At 57.3% G+C, this 13,367-nt stretch overlaps 2 protein-coding genes across 3 annotated transcripts; one reads left to right on the top strand and one right to left on the bottom strand.

Moving 5' to 3' along the window:
• The first annotated feature begins 2,071 nt into the window (after nt 1–2,071).
• On the top strand, nt 2,072–10,811 carry PPP2R5B (protein phosphatase 2 regulatory subunit B'beta). 2 transcript variants are annotated; one of them, XM_066358754.1, is made up of 14 exons: nt 2,072–2,422; nt 2,940–3,302; nt 4,072–4,268; nt 4,829–4,930; nt 5,090–5,182; nt 5,308–5,438; nt 6,559–6,618; nt 6,718–6,826; nt 7,325–7,378; nt 7,452–7,502; nt 7,618–7,737; nt 9,129–9,256; nt 9,522–9,623; nt 10,031–10,811. In XM_066358754.1, exons 2-14 carry the CDS (start codon nt 3,104–3,106, stop codon nt 10,176–10,178), a joined length of 1,494 nt encoding a protein of 497 aa, XP_066214851.1. In that variant the 5' UTR covers nt 2,072–2,422; nt 2,940–3,103; the 3' UTR covers nt 10,179–10,811. The 2 variants fall into 2 exon arrangements, with proteins under 2 accessions (XP_066214851.1, XP_066214842.1); XM_066358745.1 differs by having other exon boundaries at nt 2,853–3,302.
• Nucleotides 10,808–12,101, bottom strand: GPHA2 (glycoprotein hormone subunit alpha 2). The gene is made up of 4 exons (XM_066358769.1): nt 12,054–12,101; nt 11,586–11,688; nt 11,254–11,438; nt 10,808–11,143 (listed from the first exon to the last, which is right to left on the bottom strand). The coding sequence occupies exons 2-4, from the start codon at nt 11,680–11,682 to the stop codon at nt 11,042–11,044; spliced, it is 384 nt and encodes a 127-aa protein (XP_066214866.1). The 5' UTR covers nt 11,683–11,688; nt 12,054–12,101; the 3' UTR covers nt 10,808–11,041.
• Between the last annotated feature and the right edge of the window lie 1,266 nt (nt 12,102–13,367).

Here is a 13,367-nt window from a genome sequence, read left to right as displayed (position 1 = left end):
TACCTCCCCATAGAAAGAAACAGGGGAGGGCCAGCCTTTGTGGGGCTTCTTGAGGATCTCCCCACATTAGATTAGGTGGGAACTCATCAGGCAAAAGGTGAGAGTTCTAGGCCTCAGGGGCTCAGGGATGAGTACTCCAAGGGAGCCCCTCTGGGAGTTCCCTTGGTGGGATCAGGAATTCCCCTCTGGGAATTCCCTCGGTTTGGAAGGGATCACTGAAGAATGGGATGTAACTTTTGACTTGGTCCATAGTGGAAGGCCTTGACTTTTCATTTTGTTTAAATTATGGTAAAATACACATAACATAAATTTTACCATCTTAACCATTTCTAAGTGTAAAATTCAGTAGTGTTAAGTATAGTCACATTGCTTGCAACCATTCTCCAGAACTTTTTCATCCTTCAAAACGAATGCTCTATACCAATTAAACAACAAAACGTGTGAATTTTATGGAATGTGTATGATATCTCAATAAAGGTGATAAAAAAGTTTTTTTCATCCGTACCTCTCAGGTAACATAGTGTCTATTTTGAGACCCAGTTCATATACCACTTCTTGCAGGAAGTCTTATGTCTGTCTTCGACCCTTCCAGCCCCTCAATTCTCAAACTGAGCACCCCTTTGTACAAGATACCATCCCTCCACTATCAGCCTGACCTTGAGGGTCTAGTACATTACCCTCTAGGAAGCCTGGAGATGTTACCGTCCTGATTTAGGCTGGGAGATTGGGGTCTGGTTCCTGTTCCCAGCTTTTGATAATAGGTTGTGTGGCCTGACCAGTGGTGGTATAGTAGACAGAGCATCGACCTGGGATGCTGAGGTCCCAGGTTCGAAACCCCAAGGTCGCCAGCTTGAGCGCAGGGTCCCTGGTTTAAGGATGGGATCATTAACATGATCCCATGGTTGCTGACTTGAGCCCAAAGGTCACTGGCTCAGCTGGAGCCTCCCAGTCAAGGCACATCTGAGAAGCAATCAATGAACAACTGAAATGCCACAACTATAAGTTGATGCTTTCTCTCTCTCTCTGTCTCTCAAAAGAAAAAAAAAAAAAAGGCTGTGACCTTGGGCAAGGCCTTCAGTGTTACGGTCCTGGGTCCTAGCTTTGGCTTTCTGTGGCTCTAGCAGGTGGGCACCTTTGGGGGCCAGGCTCCCTATGCAACAGGGAAGATGGCTGGTGGTTGCACTGGAGCACTGAGTGGTCACCAAGGCCTAAGGCACGGTGGGGAAGACGCTGCAAAGGGCCCAGCCCTCAGTTCCCTCCCTGACTTATTCGTCTGGTCTCATTGCCCACTCCTGCTGCTCGCATGGACCAGTTGTTCATCCAGGCAAAACTTCTGGATGGCAATTTCACAGTGTAGTGTAGGGGGATGGCGCTCAGGAGGTAGAGGGAACTGGAGTCCAAGGTCCTAGAAAGGGGCCAAGGGGACTGCAGGCCGGGAACCTCTGGTAGGAATGCACAACTCCGGGAATACCACCTGTGTTTTGGATATTGTGCAGAGGCTTTTGAATAAAAGACCTCACATCTTAGGGCCCAGAGGGCTGGGAGGTCTGCTCAGGGGGTCCAGCTTGCCCAGAGAGGGGAGGTTGGCAGTGCCAGGGAGCACCTCTTGCTCTGATGCTTTGCCAATCCAAGGCTGGCCCTTTAAACCCCAGCCCATGATGTCACCGTAGACAGCAAAGGACGGGAGGGGGACTGCAGGCCTGAGGATGAACTGCATTTCCCAGCAGCCTCCTGTGTGCCACACCCCTCCCAGCAGGCACTGGCTTACTGCAGACCATTAACCAGCCCAGTGCTGGATTCCAAGTGAAGTAAGTGTCCTTTCATCACTCCTAGCTTCTTGATGCAAACTCTAGAGTCCTCCTCTCTCCTTATGCAGTCTCCCTTTCGGAACCTAGGAGCCCAGCACCATTTGGACCCCATCCCACTCTATTTCATCCTTGTCGCGGGTTGCCCACAGAGGCTCCCCGTTTGGTCTGGCAGCCCACTTTAAGCGGGGCGGAGACTACATCTCCCAGCGGCCCCGGGAACTTCCTGACGCAGCCCCCCCCCCCGCCCCCTGCCCGCGGGGAGGTGCAGGCCTGGAGGGGGGAGGTGACTTGATGTCATCCTGAGCAGCTGGGCGGCGGGTGCCGGGACGCACAGAGCCAGGGCTCCCGCGGCGCCGCGCGGCGCCGGGTCGGGTCCCAAGACTTGAGGAGAGGTCCGCGCGCTGCCCGGTCCAGCCCTGAGCCCGCCGAGCGCCCGCGCCCCGACCCGGGGCTGAGCTGGGGTATGCTCCGGCCCCCTCGGAGCCCGAGAGAGAACCCAGGAGCGCCGCCGCCCAGCACCCGGAGCGGAACCGCTGTGCAGGAGCTCTGAACAGCCGCCCCCTCCCCACCAACAGTCCCTAGGGTCTGGGACCCAAAGTCTGGGCTTTTGAGAAGTGAGTGTCTCCCACGGAGAGGCAGACGAGATTTTGGGGGGCGAGGAAGGAGGAGCTGAGGTGGGGGAGGGTGCTGGTTCTAGAAGGGGGATGGCATGGGGACAGGGCCCCCTTCTCGGGGAAGTCCCTAGTGGCTGGGAGTAGTGGTGCAGAAACGGGGCCCCATTCTGTTAGGGGCCGGCGCTGAGGTGCGGGAACCCCGTTCTGGGCAGGGGCAGGCTAAGGCCATTCAGTCAGAGAGGGGAGGGACGTGGCCCCCATGGGAAGGGGCTGCCCCTGGATACAGGGTCTGGGCCAAGGGTAGGAGGGAAAGACGAGGGGGGCACTCAGCAGCACTCGTTCTCACGTTGTCTTTCCTGGAAAAAACTGACAGGCTCTCTCTCTCTTTCTTGCTGACCTCTCTGCCCCGACTTCATTTTCAATGAGCCAGGGTGGGAAACCTAACTGGACTCTTCGTGACCCCAAGGAAGGACCTGAGGCCTGAGCCATCCTCCTCTCTACCCTGCCTGCCCCCCAGGACTGGCAGTTGCCGAAGGCCCTGGGGGGGAGGCCCAAGACTGTGCTTGTACCCTCCACCACCACCAGGATGGGCCCAAGTTAGTCAGCCAAGCCTCACTCAGCATCCTCCAGGGCCAGCGGGAACCCCGGGGTCTCTGAAGGCTTAACTGCTGCCTGGCTGTCATGGAGACGAAGCTGCCTCCTGCAAGTACCCCCACCAGCCCCTCTTCCCCGGGGCTGTCGCCTGTGCCCCCACCTGACAAAGTGGATGGCTTCTCCCGCCGTTCCCTCCGCAGGGCCCGGCCCCGGCGCTCACACAGTTCCTCTCAGTTCCGCTATCAGAGCAACCAGCAGGAGCTCACTCCACTGCCCCTGCTCAAAGGTGAGGCCCTCCGGCTGCCAGGGTACAGCCGCCAAGCTGCAGGGGTAGTGAAAAGCAGCTGGCAGCTGCCATCAGAGGGAGTTTGGATAGCCCCGTCCAGGCCAGGGACTCCACCATCAGAGCTGACCCCCACCCTCCAGCCCTCCCTGCTGACGCATGGCCTGACTGGCCTGTCATCCTCGGAGGTGGGGCATCTGGAGGTGGCGCCACCCCGGGGGGCAGACCCGGGCCAAGGGTGGGGCCCACAGCCTGTGTTCCAGGAGGCTACTAACAGCCCAGGCACTGCCAGGGTCCTGGAGCAGGTGTTTAGCGTGGCTCCCCGCGGTCACCATGCAGTCCCCTACCCCTGGGCCACAGGGCCTGACTGGCTAAGCCAGAGAGCACCCTGGGGATCTCAACTCTGACCTTCCCCCCACTGCTGTGCCACCCAGGAGCGGGAGGCAGGGGCTGTTTGGGGCACCTGTGGAAAGCCCAGGCATTTGGGGTCTGTCACCTGGCTTTGTTTTTTAATCCATGTCTTTTGTTGTTGTTGTTACCTTGCTTTAAAGACAGGCCCTCAGGCCCTCTGGGGCTGGGTTAGGAGGAAGAGACAAATTCTTTACCCCACAGGAATGGGGACAGAACAGGAGCTATTTGCTCTCTGCAGCAGTCGGAGGGCACAAGAGCAAGGGGTCTGGGGGCAGGGGACGCTGCCCCAGGATTAGGGAGGTTTGCCCTTGTGCAGAGCCATGGCAGCTGGGCCCAGGCTCAGTGCCCCCCTCCTCCCCAGATGTGCCGGCCTCTGAGCTGCACGAGCTCCTGAGCCGGAAGCTGGCCCAGTGTGGGGTGATGTTTGACTTCTTGGACTGCGTGGCCGACCTGAAGGGGAAGGAGGTGAAGCGTGCAGCGCTCAACGAGCTGGTGGAGTGTGTGGGGAGCACCCGGGGGGTCCTCATCGAGCCTGTCTACCCAGACATCATCCGCATGGTGAGCCCCAGTGAACCGGCCTGGGGGAGGCTTCAGGGGGTGCAGGAGCACGGCTGGCCTGCCTGTGGGCTCCTGTGGGTTGAATCCACCCTTCTGCTTGGCCTCAAGTCCTGCAGCTTCCCTCCCTTCTCCATCCTCCCGTGGCCCCTGGGCCTGGCCTACCTGGCACCTCTGCGCTCTCAGGCCTGGTGGGCACTGCCCCCTCCCGCCCCTGCCCCTCACCGCCACGGCCTGGCTTGGGTGCTGCTCCTTCCACAAAGCCTCTCTCAACGCCCAAGCTAGAAGTCTCCTTTGTGCTAGCTAGAGTGTCTGTAGACTGCACTGCCTTCCATCTTATCTTCCCCACGGGACGGCACCCGACAGAGGGCAAGGATACGTCTTGTCTACCCGTGGGCCCTAGCCCCTGGCCCGGGCTTCTGTGAATTATGTGTTCTGGTCATGATTGCCAAGGAGTGAACTGCTTGCTGGACCACGTGCTGTGTCCCCTTAGAACTCTGGACGAGGTGCCCCCTGGCGTCTGCCTCTGAGGGTTCTTCCTTAAGGTTCCCGCTGTTCCTCAGATCTCAGTGAATATCTTCCGGACCCTGCCGCCCAGTGAGAACCCAGAATTTGACCCTGAAGAGGATGAGCCCAACCTCGAGCCTTCGTGGCCACATCTGCAGGTTTGAGGGCTGGGGGAGGCAGGGACCCGAGTGTCAGAAGAGACCCGAGGACAGGGACGAGGGTCTCCTTAGGCCCTGGACTGATGCATGAGGCCCCTAGGGCGGGGCGAGTCGGAGGGTCTGCTCCGGAACTCACCGTTTGCCTCTCCCCTCCCCCAGCTGGTATATGAGTTTTTCCTGCGCTTCTTGGAGAGCCCAGACTTTCAGCCCTCCGTGGCCAAGAGATACGTGGATCAAAAGTTTGTTCTGATGGTGAAGTGGGAAGCCCAGGCTGGGGGGTGCCATGGGGCAGGGCAGGCTCCCTGAGGGGCATGGGGAGAGGATGGAAGAAACCTGGGCTTGGTCTCTCTCCTGACCCTTGACCCCGGGTCCCACAGCTCTTGGAGCTGTTTGACAGTGAGGACCCCCGGGAGCGTGAGTACCTCAAGACCATCCTGCACCGGGTCTACGGCAAGTTCCTGGGGCTGCGGGCCTACATCCGCAAACAGTGCAGCCACATCTTCCTCAGGTGGGTGCCCGCGGCCTGCCCCGCCGGGACCTGGGGAGGAGCCGGAGGGAAGGGCTTCCAGGCTGGGGGGCCCACGTTCATTCCCGGCAACATATTATATCATATTGATCATTCAAACCCTGCCTGTGAGGTCAGCAGAGGAAGATTCTTTATTTCCATTTTACAGATAGAGAAATAGAGGCCAAGAGAGATGAAGTTGTTGGTGGAAACTAAGCCAGTCCAGGGGGCCTAGGATCTAAACCTTTTGACTCTTATTGTGCTCAGCCCTAAGGACCTATAGAAAGATTCTTTCTGTTGAATGTGTATTGAGCACCAAAGCTGGATGGCCTTGTTGTTGAGACTGACTCTGGAGTTAGACACCTGTATCTGAGTTTGGTTCAAACATTTGAGTGTGCTTGGGCAAGTTATTGAAGCTCCCTCCCACTTTCCTCGACTCTAAAGTGGACTGATAGATAAGTCAGGGACGATCATCAAGATGAAATGAGGCATGCCTTCAAAAGCACTGAGTGCAGAGCCCAGACCCAGGCTGAGACGCTGAAATACTAGCTTTTATCGTTACCGTATGAACCACAGAACAGGTGAGACATGGTCTCTGTCCTCCAGCAGCTTGGAGTCCCTTAAATCCCCTGCTAATTCACTTTGGGGCAAGTTTCATTGAAGCACTGAGCCTCGATTTCTTTGTCTGTACATGGATCTAATAAGCCCTGCCTCCCAGGATCATTTTGAGAAGTACTCAGCACAGAATAGGTGCTCGAAGTGTCTGTCATTGTTTTGGTTGACCAGGCTGAGGAGCGAAGAATGCAGGCTAGGTGCCTGCTGACTGGAGGGGGACCAGGTAGTGAGGGTTAGGGTCTGGGGAGGAGGTGAGTCAGCACGCTCCATAGAGGAGGGGTTTGAGCTGGGACCCAGAGTGGCACCAGTGGCCGGACTGAGGGCGACTCAGAGGTGGGTGTGGGTCGCAGAGGGGCCTGGTTTAGGGTATTGGGAAGGGGGCATGGCCTCTGAGTTGGGAGAGAGTTGGATTAGTGTGCACGGTTGAGTGGGCAGGCAGGTGGCTGCGAGGGGCGGGACCTGCTCCGATTGCCCTGAGCACTTCTGCGTCCTTATCTTCCTGCCGCAGGTTCATCTATGAACTCGAACACTTTAACGGTGTGGCTGAGCTGCTGGAGATCTTAGGAAGGTGACTCTCCCTGGGCCTCAGCCAGAGCATCAGCATTCTGGGGGAGGGCTTGAGGCCCAGTCACCTGAGCCCTCCTCCTCTCTCCTGCCCCCTCCTCAGCATCATCAACGGCTTTGCGCTGCCCCTGAAGACAGAGCACAAGCAGTTCCTGGTTCGGGTCCTGATTCCCCTGCACTCCGTTAAGTCGCTGTCTGTCTTTCATGCCCAGGTAAGGCCCAGGCCTGGCCCTGCACGAGAGAGCTGACAGAGTCAGGTCAGCCATCTTGGTCAACCTAACAGTCTGGCTTCAATCACGTGAAGTCATGGGATCCTCTCTCACCTTCCTTCTCTTTACTCCTTCTGTTCCATCTACGTTAGAGTATTCCCGGTGCTCTTTAAGGATCTCAGACATCAAGTCTATGAAGCCGTCCTAGTCTCGTCCCTCTTAACATGCCCTCGGCAGGAATAAACTCTCCTCCTATATTCCTGTAGATTGTGATACAGAGTTCGATCGTGGAACCTTCTGTAAAATTTGTAAGGACTAGTTTGCTAAATATTACCCCTGTGAGATCATTGTGTCACCACACAGCGAGCAGAGTACCTGGGACATCCTAGGAGGTAGTCAGTGAATGCCTGGTGAATGAGAGGAGACATCGTAAGTGAGCCAACGTCCGGCTGCCTGTCCTGGCCCCGTTGACCCCGTCTTCTTTCTCTCCACCCCCCACAGCTGGCATACTGTGTGGTGCAGTTCCTGGAAAAGGATGCCACCTTGACAGAGCATGTGAGTACCTCTGGGGGAAGAGGCAAGTCTCCTTTCCTGCAGGTCTAACTCTTTTCTGCTCCAACTCCCACAGGTGATCCGGGGGCTGCTCAAATACTGGCCAAAAACCTGCACCCAGAAGGAGGTATGAAGGAGGGCTGTGGTGACCACTGGAGGGAGGTTGGGAAACAGCTTCCGAGGGCATGCAGGTGTGTGTCAGGGGAGATGGGCGGTGACCCTATGTGTCCCTCCACCCCCAGGTAATGTTTCTGGGAGAGATGGAAGAGATTCTTGATGTCATTGAGCCCTCCCAGTTTGTGAAGATCCAGGAGCCCCTCTTCAAGCAGGTGGCCCGCTGTGTGTCCAGCCCCCATTTCCAGGTACAGGTTGGGCACAGGTGAGGGTGGGAGTTGGAGAATGGACTAGGAAGGTTGGCCAGTTGACCTAACACAGCTCCCTCTGTCTTCTGGACCCTCCTGGGTCTGATAATGGGGAGATGCTGGATTTAGGGTCAGAAGACCTTGGGTCAAACCTCAGATCTGCCTCGCAGTTAGCTGAGGGGCCTTGGGCAAATCACTTTGCCACTGTGAGTGTGAGTAAGCCTCGTCATCCTAACGGGGGCCAACAGGGATCTCCTCACAGGGTGGCGATGAGGACGTTAGAGATCACAGTGTAAACATATTTGGTAATCGGAAATGCGCTCCACATGGGTTGTTACCACTTCTCTCCTTTTCTCAGTGGCCTCAATTTTGTTAGTCCCACTTCAGGGCCCAGCCAGGACTCCGCACATAGTGAAGCTGGCTATAACTAGTGTTCTACATGTGTGTGGAGACTTTCTCCCATTCTTGTTTTTTTTTTTTTTTTTTTTTTTTACAGAGACAGAGAAAGAGTCAGAGAGAGGGATAGATAGGGACAGACAGACAGGAACAGAGAGATGAGAGGCATCAATCATTAGTTTTTCGTTGCACATTGCAACACCTTAATTGTTCATTGCTCTCCCATACGTGCCTTGACCGCGGGCCTTCAGCAGACTGAGTAACCCCTTGCTGGAGCTAGCGACCTTGGGCTCAAGCTGGCAACCTCAGGGTCTCGAACCTGGGTCCTCTGCATCCCAGTCCGACGCTCTATCCACTGCGCCACCGCCCGGTTAGGGCTTTCTCCCATTCTTTTTTTTTTTTTTTTAATTATTTATTTATTCATTTTAGAAGGGAGAGAGAGGGAAAGAGAGAGAGGAGAGAGACAGAGAGAAGGGAGGGAGGAGCAGGAAGCATCAACTCCCATACGTGCCTTGACCAGGCAAGCCCAGGGTTTCGAACCGGCGACCTCAGCATTTCCAGGTCGATGCTTTATCCACTGCGCCACCACAGGTCAGGCCTTTCTCCCATTCTTATGAGCCATAACCTGGTGGAAGTCCATTCTTTCTCAGTGGTTCTGGTACTTCAGCTGAATACACCTCATTTGATTCTTACAACAGCCCTGGGGAGGTAGCTATTACTGGGTCCATTTTACAGATGAGAAAACTGAGAGGTTAAATGCCTTGCCCCAGGTTATGTGGCCAATGTGCGGTGGAGCTAGGATTCAACCCTGAGCAGTGGACTCCGAATCCAGTGTTCTTTCCTCCTTGTCACATTGCTCCCTCCAGTGGGTCAGATGAGCCCTGAGGATGGGTGTGTGGAGGGCAGGGTGCCCTGGGGTTGGAGGGGTGGGTACCAGCCCTTGCACATGCAGGGAAGCCACTGCCAGTGCTCACACTGCCACCTCGCTGCCCCAGGTTGCAGAGCGGGCTCTGTATTTCTGGAACAATGAGTATATCCTGAGCCTCATTGAGGACAACTGCCACACTGTGCTGCCTGCTGTGTTCGGGACCCTCTACCAGGTCTCCAAGGAGCACTGGAATCAGTGAGTGTCCAGACCTTGACCTGGTCCCCAGAAGCTGGGTCCAGGGTCAGCCGGCCCAGGTCGGGGTTGCTCCTGGCTGGAGAGAATGAGGGAAGGCCTCTGGAGAGGGCTGAGGTGGGGGCGGAGGGGCGGGAAGAGGGCAGTGTCGGTGCTGGTCAGGCCGGCACGCTGTGTCTGGGGCACAGGGACAGGCAGGGATGTAGAGGGAGGTGGGGCCAAACCGAAGTTGCTCTCATCTCCTCACCCCCTCCCTTGACTTGCCAAGAACCATCGTATCTCTGATCTACAATGTGCTCAAGACCTTCATGGAGATGAATGGGAAGCTGTTTGATGAACTCACAGCCTCCTACAAGCTGGAAAAGCAGCAGTGAGTGTTGAAGGGCTGGTCCTGGAGGGAGGGGGAGCGAGGCAGAAAGGGACCAGCTTCTCACAGCCGGAGGGAACCTAAGCGGAGGACCCCACAGGGACCTCTAAAGTCCCTGCTAGGTTCCTGGCCTAGTGCTGGGCCATTCATGCCCAGCTCCCACTGCATTCTCCAGTCATTCTCCCAAGTGCCCTCCCAGGTGTGGAGCTTTGACTCCCCGGAGTTTCCTCCCCTTCGGCCAGGCCTCTCAGAGCCAGGCTAAGCCACCTGCTCCATGACCAGTCTCCTCAGTGATCTCTTCCAGGAGCAGAGGGTCCCACAGAGTCCCTTTACCGACGGCGTGGTGGTGAGGGAGGCTGGACTGTAGTCAGGGCCACAGGCAGGGGAGCTGCCTCACCCTCTCTCCCCAGGGAGCAGCAGAAGGCCCTAGAACGTCAGGAGCTGTGGCAAGGCCTGGAGGAGCTACGGCTACGCCGATTACAGGGGACTCAGGGGGCCAAAGAGGCCCCCCTCCAGCGCCTTACACCCCAGGTGGCCGCCAGTGGGGGTCAGAGCTAGAGATCCCATCGAAGGGAAGAAACTAAACCCAGAGCTGTCAGCCCCTCCATCCCCGCTCCTGCCCAGGGGCCCAGAGAGACACACGCCTACCCCTGGCCTCTCCAGAGTGGGTGGAGGGCTCCCTGCCTGGCCCAGCGTGGGCAGCTTTCGCTGTGGGGAGAGGGGAGGAGATGGTGGTCCTGGCAACAGAACTCTCGGGCCCTTGTGGCAGGACTTGACCAGGGCAAGCTTGACCAGGAAGCTGCCATCAGGGATCTCCCTGCCCCAGAAAGCTGGGCTCCAGTCTGCAGGCAGGTTCCCCTGCTCCCGGCCCAGGGCAATGGGACTCAGCTCCTCATGTCCCACCTCGTGCCAGCGCGAGGTCCTTCCTCACCCACCATGGGATCCATGGTCTATTTATTCTTCCTTGCTCACCCCAACGCAGACACTGTCCTGGGCCTGGGGCGTTCTCCTTCTCTCCCCTCCCTCACCCTGTACTTTCTTGTCCCCTTTTTATTTATTGGGCAGGGGGAGGGGTGAGGGCACAGGCAGAAGCAGTTCCCCGTGTCCTGGGGCAAGGTGGGGGTCACAGTTACCATGGTCTGTCCCCCTCCCCCTGGCTGGGGGTAGACTTAATAAAGACAAGACACTCAAGGACTGCTTGCTTTATTAAGAGGTGGGGACAAAGAGGGCCATGCAATGATGAGACTGGTTAGGAGGCCAGGCAGGCGGGGGAGAGGCAGGAACTGCCTTCTCCTCACGAGGTGACAAGCACAGACTCTTAAGAGGGCTGAAGCTGCTGTCCTCAGTGAGGCTCAGGATACATGGGATGGACTCCAACTCAGTCTCTCTGACCAAGGGGAGGGCGGCCGAGAGAGGGTGGGCTAGTAGCGTGAGAGGCGACACATGTCACACTGGCAGGCCCTGGCGGTGAAGATCTCCAGCTCCTCCCTCCGGTCCCCCCCGCAATACAGCTGCACTTTCACCTGTGGGAGAGGAGGACCTGTATTTTAGTCCTCTTTCTCAGGCCATTGTAGACCCCGTCTGCTCTGTCCCCTCCAGCCCTATGAGCCACCATGAGGCTGGGCCCCCTCACCTTCCTCAGACCACTGATGGTGCAGCATTGAGAGATGGAGGTGACGTTGTGTCGATAGCCACTGGCCACCAGCACAGAGTAGCGGGAAGGGAAGGCACTGGACTCACAGTGACCCACACAAGCCTGTGCCACATGGGAGCCCTGGCAGGTACCCTGGCGGTCACTTCGCACTGTCACATTGAAGGCTAGAAGGAGACAGATGAGCGGTGGATGGTGCCTGTGCGAAGGCTTACCCAGCTCGTTGCCTGTTCTCTCAAGGGTGCTGCCTGCCCCTCTGTCCAGTGCATCAGCTCTCTGCTCCCTCCCAGCTCCCTGCGCCCAGGGTTACTCACGGTGCAAGTGGCAGCCGGGGATAGCCACCTGCCGACCCCAGCCTTCAGTGATTGCCAGGAACAGCAGGCAGAAGAGCTGGGTTTGGGGGTCTGCCATGGGAATCTGAAACACAGCGGGAAGACAGATGTCTCTAGATGAGGGTGCAGGCGGAAGGGGTAGTTCTGTAAATACTACTGCCTCCAGGTGAAGGAGCCAGTAGACTGGCCTATCTGACCGGGGTGAGGCAGGCCTGGGAGTGGGCTATCCTTTCCCTGTGCCTGCCTCTGGGTGCATCTCTGGGGGGGTGTCAGTGTGGGCAGCTGCCTCTGGATGTGACTTGTGTCAGCCCATGGTGGTGGCTTCCCCCTGCATTTCTCCCACCATCTGGAGCACAAACATCTGTCTCCCTCCATCTGCCATCTTGGCCTGCAGGACCCCATCTGCCTTCGGCAGGCCCTCCCAGGGCTCTTCCTGCCTCAGGGGCTTACCACTTCCAAGGTCCAGGAACTGAGTGGCTTGCTGAGTGGCTCCTTGTGCCTGCGGCTGGTCTCCAGATGGTGCTGGTTCTCTGGGTTTTTATCTGCCAGCATTTGGGAGCCCCGCCCTCTTGGAGATCGGCTTTCAGGCCTGCTGCCCTCCCTGGAGCCTCCGAGCAATCCCACCTGGGAGAGCCTGCTCCTGTCAGAGGTGTGGTCCTAGGAGAGTGAATCCTGCTGCTTTCTGCTCCCTTCTGTCTAACAGCTGTCAGGGCAGGGCTGCGGGAAGTGAGGTGTGGGGGAAAGCCCAGGGTCTGGTGGAGTGGGCAGCTTGCGTGCAGTTGGGGGGAGAGGGCCCAAGACTGGATTGGGTTGTGGCCACCTGGGTTCTCTTTGCCGTGTGGCCTTGTGCAGGACTCCCTCGTACTGAGGGCCTCACCACCCCAACAGTAAAACTACTAAACTACTCGGCCCTGCCTGTCTCTAATCCATTGCGGAGGGGAGGGTCTGGGAGGAGATTCTTAGGGACAAGGGAAATGACACCAGTGGCAGCCTCCTGAGAGGTGCTTGGTGGCAGAGCCAGGAGGGAGGGAAGGGTTCTGAGTCCATTTCAGAGCTTCACTTTCAATGTCAGGTGGAGGGCTTCTCATCCTGGGCTCAGCTAGAGTGGGCCCTCCTTGTCCCTGGAACCACAGGGACCTGGAAGAGCCTGAAGCTGTCAATCCCAGCAGATCCCATCGTGCAGTCCGGCTCTGGCTCTGGCTCTACAAGCGAGGTGACTGAGGCTCAGGGAAGGAAGGGAACGAAAGCTGACGCAGCTAGTTCATGTCAGTGCTGGTGGGGACCCCAGAGCTTCTGTCCATGCATGGTGCTAAGTTACAGTTGGGACAAGACTGTAGCCAGTTAGAAGAAGATCCTGTAGTTAACAGTAGCTGCAGGAGCTGGGGTGGGGTGGCAATGAGAAGGAGAAGGAAGCCTAGGGTGCTTGGCCCCCCGTAACCCAGGGCCACTGCCTCACTGACCTGCTCAGAGGCAGAACTGGTGGGAGGCACTTGAGAGCTCATCAGATCCTACCCTTTCGTTCTCCAGATGAGAAAATGAGAACCAGGGACAAAGTGGCATCGCCGAGGCTTCACTGTAAGCTAGTCAGTCAGCTGGCCCTCGAATCTCTGGATTCTGGAGCGGGCCCTTCGGCAGCTTTGTAAAGCCAGCCATGTTCGGGACGGTAGGGCAAAGGGTGAACTGCACCTTGTCTTTAGTTCTCCAGTCCTGACATGCAACGGCTCCCCCTGGTCCTGCTCTCCTCAGGCCCTGACCCTTTTATAG

The sequence above is a fragment of the Saccopteryx leptura genome, chromosome 1, assembly GCF_036850995.1.
Source record: "Saccopteryx leptura isolate mSacLep1 chromosome 1, mSacLep1_pri_phased_curated, whole genome shotgun sequence".
Classification (NCBI taxonomy): domain Eukaryota; kingdom Metazoa; phylum Chordata; class Mammalia; order Chiroptera; family Emballonuridae; genus Saccopteryx; species Saccopteryx leptura.
The sequence above is the reverse complement of the archived record's forward strand: the minus strand, read 5'-3'. Positions and strand labels throughout refer to the sequence as shown.